Genomic DNA, 11,124 nt, shown 5'->3' with positions numbered 1-11,124 from the left:
ACCTGCTATTTCCCCCAAACTAAACAAGAATCACCTCGACAAGGGAGTGTAGAGGAAAGAGCCTCTACTAATCCAGGGACTCAGGAAAGCACACAGAACACCTTCCTTAATCTCATGTCCTCATCTGTCAAGTGGGGATAAGAATTACTTTTGTGCCTATGTTATATAATTGAGAATATTAAATGAGAGGAAGTTTGTGGAACCAGTGACACCCTGCAGAGTGCCACATACATGCTAGGAATATCCAGACTATTTTGCTTTTGTTGTTTTTTTTTTAAAGATTTTATTTATTTATTTGACACGAAGATCACAAGTAGGCAGAGAGAGAGGGGGAAGCAGGCTCCCTGCTGAGCAGAGAGCCCGATGCAGGCTCGATCCTAGGACCCTGAGATCATGACCTGAGCTGAAGGCAGAGGCTTAACCCACTGAGCCACCCAGGCGCCCCTATTTTGCTTTTAGAAACCATTCAGCTGGGGTGCCTGGGTGGCTCAGTGGGTTAAAGCCTCTGCCTTCGGCTCGGGTCATGATCCCAGGGTCCTGGGATTGAGCCCCACATAGGGCTCTCTGCTCAGCGGGGAGCCTGCTCCCCCCCACCCCCGCCTGCCTCTCTGCCTACTTGTGATCTCTGTCTGTCAAATAAATAAATAAAATCTTTAAAAAAAAAAAGAAAAGAAAAAAAGAAACCGTTCAGCTTCATCTTTTCTAATTCCCTCCAACCCCCTGCCTCCAGCCTACTAGGCTGAGGTTCTTTCCTGGAGAGGAAAACGGAGGAAGACCTCACACTTCCGGTTCGCCTCCTTTGCTGGACTTCGCTCCACCCTCCGCGCCCTCCCTTCGTCAGGCTTGGACAGTTCATCTCCCTCCTCAGTTCAGGTGTCTCTGGGTGGCCTTCCAGGGTCGCCCGTGGGTCTGCCTCTCAGAAATAGTCTGTTTCATACACCCTATCTTTAACAGAATTACCTAGCTCAGGTGGAATCAGAGTGCGGACAGAGAAGGAGATGGGGGCTTCCGTGGGCCTCAGCCCCGTGGGGGAAGGGCAGGATGGGCTTGATCAGTTCTGGCTCTCAAAGGCAGTCTGGGTTCTCTGTCCCTTCTGACCTCCTCCCATCCCACTGGTAAATCCATGTTGATAAAGTGACACCTTAATACAGTACTACTGCCCCCAGATGGAGAGCCCTGTCCCAGCACGGGGCTAATGGGGGGGGGGGGTGTGGAAAAAGATGAGGGCGTCCCACCCAAAACTCACGTCTCAGCCCTTAGGGTCCCGCAAACAGCTTCGCCATCCCGAGCAGAATGGCAGAGACGGGGCCAGTGTCTCAGGAGGGCAAAGAGGGAGGTAGCAGCAGGCTGATCCCAGGAAACCAAAGTTCCATTTTTACTACGGAGTAACCTGCACCGGTGGAAACCCCCTCCGTAGTACGTGGTGCGCCCTATCTAGTAGACCGCAAGCGGGGAACCTGCGCAATTATCCCCATTTTCGCGGAGACAAACTCTCACCCGACCGCAGCAGGGCACGAGGCTGCGATCTCCCGCTGCCGCAGCTCAGTCTGGAGCCAGTCCTCGCTGTAGCTTTCTCGTCGGCCTAGCGCTGCCCGGATCCCCGCGGAGTCCCTTGCGCCCGCCTCGGCCGCCCCGCGCCCGCGCTAACCCGCAGCGGCTACCCCGGGAAGACGGTGCGCTGCGGACTCGCAGAGAGCAGGCTCAGATGCCAGTCCCGCCGCGGTAACGTGCGCGACTCTGGGCAAGTTCCCGAACACGGCGTCTCAGTTTCATCTTCCAGTAATAATAGCTTCTTTGGGTGGCCGCTGGGGGAATTCAACAGATACCCCGTGTGCAAAGTTCCTGGAGCATACTAAGCGTTCAAGAAATGGCAGTTACGACCTGTTACTCTGGGGACCACCGAGTCACCGCAGGGCTGCGTTTCCATGGCCCAGGGCAAGTTACCTGGATAATTCTGTCCGCAGTGAGCTTTCCAGCTAGTGAGAGTGCCTGGCTGGGTACAGCAACACATGCCCTTGGGAAAGACCCCGAAGGAAGGGATGGAGGGCCGGTAGCCCGGCAAGGTCCTGCCCAGCTGCTGCTCTTGCCTTGCCGTCTGACCTGTCATTCTCTTCATCAGAACTCGGGCGGCTCTGGTCTGACTCCCAGGCCGCAGGAGCCCAGGTGCTGTCCCGTCGGGCCTGGGTGCCCCGGACAGGCAGAGGATGGCTACTGGGGACGGCACGGTAGCGCATGGTTTTGTCGCCCGCGGCGCGTCCCAGAGGTCCCGGCTCCCAGGCCTCTGCCTCACGCCCGACCACAGCTCAAAGGGCTGGAGGAAGGCGGCTGTCCAGCCCCGCGGTCCCCAGCTCCCTGGCTCCCCAGTGACCTGGGGCAGCGCGCGGGCTACGCGTTCCGAGAGCCGGCCGCGCGGGGCCTGGCATCCAGCGCTCCGGTGGGACTTCGGAGGCCGCGGGGCAGGCTGAGTGGCGGGATTTTTCCGGGTAGCGCACCTGTGTCGGGCGCGTACACACTGCTCCGCGAGTGAAGACGCGCTAGGCGCTCTGGCTGGGCAGGGCTGTGAGAGCTGTCGATTTAGCTTTGCCTGAAGCCTGGGCCACTAACATCCTAAAGAAGGGCTCTCTCTACGTGTCCTCCCTGTGCAAGCCTGTTGCGTTTGTGGGTCTTCCAAGCACGGGAGACCTTGGGGGCAATTAGGGGCACCTGTCGGGCCTCGGGAGTGGGCTTTCTTCAGGGACATCCACGGGTGTTACTTCGCCTCCCTCTGTGGCTGGCGTTGCCAGAAGCAGAATCTACCTGGAAGGGGAGAAGCCGCGCAGCTGGGATTGTGGGAGAACTGTAAAACTCATCCCTTCCAGACACCCAAATTGATCCTCTCCCCTGCGATTCATCCCTGCCACCCAGAAGCCATTTCTGAGTTCCAGTTGCACAGACACCCATAGAGTTTCAAGAAGAGACTCCTGCAAGGTGGGGATGGACGCCTTGACCCCGACACCAGGACTCAAGATATTTGGGGCCCAGGCTCAGCTTCACTGTGTGGCTCCTGGCAGCAGTGACGGAGGGAACCGTCCCTCCTGGACCACCCACCACCTAGCCCACATTGACTTCAGGAATCAGGATGAACTTGTGCCTGGTTGGCTTCTGCTGGGGTGAGAGGAGAGGCTGGTCCTCCTCCAACCCCAGGAGCCTTCCCTTTACTAGCGGGAGCGCACAGGCGAAGCCTGACTGTCAGCTCCCGGGAGAGTTCTGGGGCGCACTGCCTCACCCACCCATCTATGTACTCAGAAACAGCCAGACTCCTGGGGCACACGTCTGCCCCATCAACGAACACCAGAGAATTTTTTTCACCCTATTGCACCTACACACTGTCTCAGGCCTTCTTATATTTCCCAGTACACCCTCACACACTGGGTCTCCGCCATTTCTAGATGCCCTAGACAGCTTTGCACCCAGAGGGTACGGATGCTCCTGAACCACTGGGATGGGCAATATGAAAAAAGGAGGGGCCTCAGTCATGAGCCCAAACCTCCTCCACCTGCCCCTCAACACAAAAACATTCACATGTCCTCCAGAACCTCAGCAGTATCCCAGCAAGAGGTCCCTGGGTCCTGACTCCTGAGCCCCCACTCGTCTGATCTCTGCTTTCCCAGACACCGAAATGGTGTTTCCTACAGGGACTGGGGAAAATCCAGCCCTGTGATTCTCTTCAGATCTCCCTGGCTCTGTTTAACTTTTGCTTTCCTGGCACGTCATCGCCACCTTGTCCCCAGGTAGACCCACCACTTCCTTGAGATGCACTTTTAGTGGTGGGAACAACAGGGTCTGGACTGGGACCATGTCCCAGCCAGGACTGCTGCTAAGCGTGAGGTGAGAGAGGAAGACTGCCCAGGAGGCACAGCAAGCCCTCTGGCACCCCTCTGCCCTCAGCCACCCTTGACTTTTATGCCCCCAAGCGGGTGAGTCAGCCAGCTGCGCAGGAAGGCTGGATGCTACCTTCTTCATTCATTTTCACCTTTGAGAGTTGCATGCATATGGAACCTTGGTGGGAACAAATGAAAGGTAGACAAGGTCAGGGGAGCAGAATGGGAGGGAGACTCGTGCTTCCAGGGCTATCCTTTATGGTCCCCAGAGCAAAACTCTTGGCTTCCAGCTGCCACTGGGGAAGGGGCCATTAGGAACTGTATTTGGTGGATGCCTAGGGGGGAGCAGTTGTATTCATCTGACAGCATCTGTGCAAAAGTTATGTCCAGTTGGCACGCTCTGGTCGGGCCCGTAGCCTCTCTCTGGGTCTAGTGGAGTGTGGAATGGAGGACTGGCTTGGTATGGTTTCTGCAGTGGGTGAGTAGCTGCTTGCGTTTATTTTCAGAGCTTCTGCATAGTTTCCCGTTTAAGTAAATATTTTCGGGGTTAGCTTTCCAAGGGGGAGGGAAAGAGGGAAGTTGCAACAAGTAGCCAGACTGTGCCCGAATAAAGCTCCTGGGCAGGTACCCTGCCCCCTACCGGCCAGTGAGAGCTCCTGGTAACCTCCCTTGATCCCCATCGGGCCCCTGGAAAGAAGGTGCCACAGGTGGGATCTCTGACACTCGGCCTTCTCTGGCTAGAACCATCTCTTTCTCTGGGGGACAGCCGCTGAGACCTCCAACTCCAGCTTCACCGCAAGACCATGCTCTAGCCCAGCAGATGGATGGACTAGGACTGGCTGCTGGCAGGGGCACGGGTGTGAGTGTGGGTCTGCATGCTACTGGGGAGAAGCATGATGTGTGTGTGTGTGTGTGTGTGTGTGTGTGTGTGTGTGTGTGTGTGTGAGTTTACATGTGGAGAGGCTCATTCGGGTATGTATCTCATATATATTGGAACAAAAGTGTGTTTAGGTTTTTCCTGAAGACGTGTTTGTGTCTCTGAGAATGGGTTGAGAGTCTGCATATTTGTTTTTCTGTGTGTGTGAACATATGTGTGACAGTGTGTTTCCCTGTGTGGTCACTATGTGAAAGGGTGTGTGTTTCTGGTGCCATCAGGTGCCAACAGGGCCTGGCACATAACAGCTTTTTGGTCTCAGTGACTCGAATGATGATTGTGTATGGTGGTGTCCTTGTGAAAGTTCGCACAGAGCCTGTTTCCCTGGGAGTGGGAGTGTAGAAAATAGGAGGCAGGTAAGGTAAGGGCAGGTCCCAGGGTCTAAGCCTGGGACTGGTAGCTCAGCTCTGGGGACTCAAGGTGATGTTTCTGGTCGCTTGAGCTTCTGCGGACCCTCCAGCAATAGATGGTTCTTCACTCTGCCGCTCAGTGAAGGTCAGACAGCTGGGGCCCTGTAAGCATAGACCTGCCCCGGGGGAACCCAAGTTATGCCTGAGAGAGCACAGCCGCCAGAAGACGCGGAGTGCGCTGCCAGGGCCGCCGGAGTTCCTCTCGTGGTGCCCGGTGGGGCCCATGCGGAGCAGTCTGAGCGTGCTGGCGATTCCCTTGACCTTCAGGCCTGCACAAAGTAAAGGCGGAGGCATAGCTCCCCAGCCGAGTGAGCCCGCCCAGCTGTCCGCGGCTGCCCGCATCTCGGCCAGAACGACGCCGCAGTACTCAGAAAGGACGCGCAAAGGGTCTTCCGCGAACGCTGATTTCATCAGGGAGGGAAGTCTCCAAAGAGGTCCCAGCACTCTAGGATCTCGCTGTTGGAAGAGCGCTTCATTCCCTGTTTCCCGTGGATTCCAGGTGGCATGCCTGCGCCTAAACGTCCTAGGCGCGGAGGAGGAACGTGTTCCGTGCCTACAGCCCGTCGTGACCCGAGACGCAAAAGCCACAACTTCCTCCTCAAGGAGTCCTGCACAGCTTGGAATCTGGCAGGATAGGCTTCAGCGCGCCGCTTAATGCGGAGGGGGAGAGGTGGACCGGGGCCCCAGAAGGGAGAGGCTGCTACAGGTTAATGTACCCATACTAGGGACCTACTGAGCACAGTGTGCGGAGGCGCCCCCCCCCCACTGCCTTACGGGCCAAGCCCTGGTGCCCCCCTGCTCCTATTAAAAACATGCGCCCACCCGCCCGACCTCCCCAGTCTCCTCAGGCTTCCCTTCTTCCCCCCTCCTTTCATCACCGTCCCAAAACGACCGATTTCAGAGCCTGGAGACCTTTCCTCTACGTCCACACGCACCACCCGGGCTTTTGTGAGGGCTCCGCGGCACTTCTTGGGGCCTGCGAACCTGCCCAGGGTGTGCCACCAGGTTCTGGGGACTGCTGCCACCGCTAAGGAAGCCTACATGGCCCGATTTGTTCTCCAACTTTGGCATCTCCAAACATGCATCCCTTCCTTGTTCAGCACACAGCTTCTCTTTTCTTACTCTCCTCCCGAAATGAAGAAAGAGGAGAGCGAGGGCCCTGCTCTGGTGAGAAGAGTCCCCAAGAGGAGAAGACCACCCACCCCCTTCATGCTTTTGCAGGGAGCTTTCCTGACAAGAAAGCAGGAGGCAGGGCTTTGTGGGGGGTGGGAGGAGGTTTCAGAGTTTTGGGTCCCTTCATCTTAAGGGCTGTTATGCGCCCTGTATGGGGGAAGGCGGCTCCTGGTTTCTGGGGCTCCTGGGCCATCGCTGCCCAGAACGGTCCACCGGGGTGTCGAGTCCCTGTAGGGAAATCAGACACTGCTGCACTCCCGGATCACAGGCCTTGTGGTATATATCCATATATATATTTATGATTTCTAATTTTATTATAAAATAAGAGCAGAAATATTTCCCGAAGAACATTCACATGAGGGCGTAACAGGGAGACGGCAAGTCCGCAGCTCTGGAGGCACACTCTGCCGGAGCACTGTGGCCCCAGCCCCGGGAGGAAGAGGAGAGAGCGCGGCGGGCCTCACGGAGAGAAACAGAGGGGCAAGCGGCAGGGGCGCCGCTCAGACGCCCCGGCACCCCGTTCCTTTCTCTTTTGCTTAAGTTATTAGGAGCAGAGTGGACACCTGCAGCCCCACTGAACCTTGGGAGGGCCTCTGGAGAAGGCCTGGTTCCTCTGCTCTTCCCCTGCCACGTCCACCCGGGAAAGCGAGGAAGGAGGATGCAAATAGACTTCCCGGAAGGAGGAGAAAGGCTCAGGGGTACAGATCTTGGGGCCAGGAGAGCAAGGGGCCGGCCAGAGGAGATAGAAAAACAGAAATAGAGAAACAAAAACATACTGAGGGGTGACAAGCCAGAAATATAGAGGGATCTGGGCCAGGGAAAGCAAGAAGGGGACAGAGAGAGGACAAGAGAGAAGGAAGGGAAAGGAACTGGAAAAAAGAGCAGGGAAGGGAAGGGAAAAGGAAAAAAGGGATGAGAAGGTCTGGAGAGAGAATATGAGAATGGTGTATAATTTATTCCCTTCCCGGGTTCAAGCCCGGATCCCAGGCCTCCAAACGATCTCAGAAGCAACTTGTAGAAAACAAATCCGAGACGAAGACCAAACCAAAGAGCCAGCCATCCACCCTGCCCCTGCCGGCGGTTCTGCCCGCTCAGCGAGTGGGACTTTCAGTACCTGATGGGGCCGCCGGCACAGGGCGCCCTCCTGACACCGTCTCTGCGGTCCCCAGCGCCAAGCTGGAAGGCGAGCGCGTCAAGGCAGGCGGGGCTCTAGGAGCCCAGGTCCACGAGGTTGGCCGACATGGGGTTGAGGATGGAGTCCTGCAGGCCGTGGTGGTGCTGCAGCGGGTCCGCGCCGCCTCCGCCGGGCACGGGCACGGGTACGGCGCTGGGGCCGGGAGGGTGGCCCAGGCTGTGCAGGGACGGCAGCCCAGGGGGCGGCGGCGGGCTGAGCAACAGAGCGGGGCTCGACGACGAGTGGTCTGGCGTCCCCGACGGCGTCTTCTCGTCCTCGGAGCTGCCTAGCACCGACTTGCCGCTGCCATTCAGCGACGCAGCCAGCGGGTTGTGGCTGTTGGAGTTGGAGTTCTCGCTGTTCTCCCTGCAAGTGCAGGAGCAAAGCGGCCGGGTCAGCGGGGAAACCGAGGCCGCTCGGCGCCCCCGCGTCGCCCGGAGCCAGACCCCGCCGCTCGCCTCCGCTCCAGAGCCGCTGGGCGCTGCCCGCGGGTGTTTTCGGTTTCTACCATTTTCTCCGCCTGGCCTGGGGCTCTCGTACTTTCTGCCGATTCTCTTACTCGCTCAGTACAAGATTTTCTCTCTTGTCCTTTTCTCTGTGCCATCTCTATCCCTTCGCGTCTCCTATTCTTAACCTTTTGAATATCTTTCCTGTTCTTTGTAGGTTCCTGCCCTACCGCGCCCCCCCTTCACTGAGTTGCTAACATTTCTTTGTCAGAGGAGAGGGGCTGTAGAGCAGGGCTCAGTAGAGTTGGGGGAGAAGGAGACAGGGAGGACGGTAAGATGCCTGGATTTTCAGATGCTTGGCTCCCCGAGCTAGAGTTGTTGAGTAGAGGTGGGGCTGGGAGAGCGAGGGTTCATGTGAAGTTAGAGCTCTCAAAGGCCTTCACCACTTAGGGGAAATCTCTGATTGGGGGTCAGGTTCCTGGAGCTAAGGGTCCTTTCTTTCCAGGTCCAAACTGGCAGGTCTTGTGAGAGCTCTCCTTGCTGGGCCCAAGGACAGGACAAAGCCCTAAGGATGTAGCCTTCCCCTTCTTGGTGGCACAGTGCAAACTTCCGCTGCAAGACTGGAAGCTGGGGGCTTGGAGGGCAGCCCTTGGTGGGGGGGATTGCTAATCCAGGCCTAGACTTTTCCGGCATATAGAAACTGGGGGGTTCTGCCGCTCTCACCTGGGGCCTGGCCTGAGAACCCGAGTTCTTCAGGAGTCTGGATGCATGCCAGGCTGGGTAGAGGGGGACTCCAGCAAGGAGAACCCACCTCCTGCTCTGCCTTTGACTTGTCAGCCCCGACCAGATCAGATTTGGAATCTTGGGTCATTTTTCTCTTCATTGGCTTCCCAAGACCTTTCTTTCTGTTTTCCTGGAGGGGAACTTCCCACATGGCTGGCAGTGGAGAACTTCCAACTGTACATACCCCAACCTCATTGTCTGGGAGGCCAGGGTCGGCCTGAAGCTCCCCCTTCCACTTTCAGAGATCTGGTTCCACTGTTCAGCAACACCCTGCCACCCAACCCGGACCCTAATCATTTACTCTGGGCTGCACCACGCCCTATACCCCCAACCCCAGGGGTCTTGTTTTGCTGTTACACTCAGGCTGGATTTCTGTTCCCACAACCGGTTTTTCTCCCATTTCCTCCTTCATATTTGGGGTTCAGAGGAGCCACAGGTTGGCAGTCACTAGGGCCTAATGGTCAACTGTTAGGCTGGTTCAGGAAGTCCTGGTTTCCTTGAGGACAGGCAACTCCCAGCCCTTCTGCGGCTCTCAGTTCACCCCAGAACTACCGACCTCCCTCCCGCACTATAGGGCCTAAGGGGAGAAGAGTCAAGAGCTGGACAGGCCAGGGAAGGACTGCTGGGTCCAAGAAGTCAGGAAAAAGGGCATGTGTTTATCTTTTGCTCTCCTACAGCTGACAATTCCTCCCGGTCTTGCTCCTCTTGGTCCTTCCTATAAAGGATAAAGTCTCCCTATCAACTTCCATATCCAGACAAGGGCTATTCTTGCCCAGGCCCCTCCGCATTCAGGTCACACCAAGGAAGTATTAATCCCAGTCCTGACCCCTAATCCCACTTGGGCCTAGAGCTGAGTAAAACGAACAGGAAGTGGGCAGAAGTGCCCGTGAATTCGCACAGACAGCCCCAAATCTGCAGCCCTGAGTCCCCTCTGTCCTTCCGAAGACTGTCACACCCTCCCTGCTGTGTCCCCCCTTGCACAGGATCCAGCCACTGTCTTGCTTTCGCCCCTAAGTTCGCTGCCTCTCCATTTTTCTTCGCAAGCGACCAGGGAGTGAGCTGACAACCTCCCCGATCGCTTTGCCCGCTTTAGACAAATTTCTGACCTCTCGGTCTCCCACCACAAGACCTGAAGGCCGGCAGGGTCAGTCGAGGCTGCAGCTGGGCCGTGGCAGGGGCCGAGTATCCCGTTTAGGCCTCTTCCCGGGGGCTGCGCATACGCCCCGCGACCCCCTCCCTGGAGCCCCGGGGGGAGCTGGCGCCGAAGTTCTACTTACTCGTACCTTTCTTTGGCCTCCGCTGCCCGGTCGCGCTGCCGCCGGTTCTTGAACCAGTTGCTGACCTGCGTGGTGGTGAGGCCCGTGGCCTCGGCCAGCTCGCGCTTCTCGCGCGGCGAGGGGTAGGGGTTATGCGCGTACCACTCGCGCAGCACGCTGCGACTCTTTTCCTTGAAGCAGTAGCTGGTCTCCTCGCCGTCCCAGATGGAGCGCGGCAGCGGAAACTTGCGGCGCACGCGGTATTTGCCCACGGCGCCCAGGGGCCGGCCGCGCAGCTTCTCCGCCTCGATGTAGTGCGCCTTGAGCCACAGCTGCTGCAGCTTGGCGTGGTTGTGCGGCGAGAACTGGTGGCTCTCCAGGATCTTGTAGAGCTCGCGGAAGTTGCCGCGGTGGAAGGCCACCACCGCCTTGGCCTTGAGCACGCTCTCATTCTTGTGGAGGTGCTCGCAGGCGGGCAGCGACCACAGGAAGCGGCCCAGCCGCTCGATGTTGCCGCCCTGCTGCAGCACCTCGCACACGCACGCCACTTGCTCCTGCGTGAAGCCGAAGGTGGGCAGCATGGACATGGTGCCGGCTGCGCCCCCGCCCGCCCGCGCGCGCCCTCACCGCGCTGCGCCGTCCGGCATGGGCGCCTCCCCGCCGGGCCGTCCGCGCCGAGAGGCGGGCGGGGCTGCCCCCCCGCCCCAGCCCCGCGCGGTCTCCCAGCGAACTCCGATCACTGCAGCCCGTCCCGGCGCCGGCCGCAGCTGCCGCGCTCCTCCGCGCCCCCGCCGCCTTCGCGCCTCGCCTGCGCCCTCGTCCAAGCCCGGGGGTCGCCCGGGGCGCCGCTCCGCATGCTCCGCGCCCGCCCGCCGCTCCCTCGCTCGCTTCTCGCTCGCTCTCCCTCCCGTCTAGCTCGCTCGCTGCTTTTTTAATAATATTATTCTAAGCGGGCATGAGGCGCGGCGGCCCGCGCCCTGATTGGTCTGGTTATCTGACCCGGGGCCTGCCCGCGCCAGACAATAGTCGGAGTCAAATTATTCGCCATGGAGACGCTGTCAGTCACTGGTAACCCGAGCCCCGGCGGG

The 11,124-nt window shown here is 58.5% G+C and overlaps 1 protein-coding gene across 1 annotated transcript; it reads right to left on the bottom strand.

Annotated features, from left to right (window-relative positions):
* Positions 1 to 7,586: 7,586 nt before the first annotated feature.
* Positions 7,587 to 10,919, bottom strand: LOC111155946 (SIX homeobox 2). The gene is made up of 2 exons (XM_022516427.1): positions 10,064 to 10,919; positions 7,587 to 7,917 (listed from the first exon to the last, which is right to left on the bottom strand). The coding sequence occupies exons 1-2, from the start codon at positions 10,621 to 10,623 to the stop codon at positions 7,587 to 7,589; spliced, it is 891 nt and encodes a 296-aa protein (XP_022372135.1). The 5' UTR covers positions 10,624 to 10,919.
* Positions 10,920 to 11,124: the final 205 nt, after the last annotated feature.

This window comes from Enhydra lutris, unplaced genomic scaffold, assembly GCF_002288905.1.
Source record: "Enhydra lutris kenyoni isolate GAN:26980312 unplaced genomic scaffold, ASM228890v2 scaffoldscaffold44, whole genome shotgun sequence".
NCBI lineage: Eukaryota > Metazoa > Chordata > Mammalia > Carnivora > Mustelidae > Enhydra > Enhydra lutris.
Note: the sequence above shows the minus strand (reverse complement) of the source record. Positions and strands in the feature narration are given on the sequence as shown.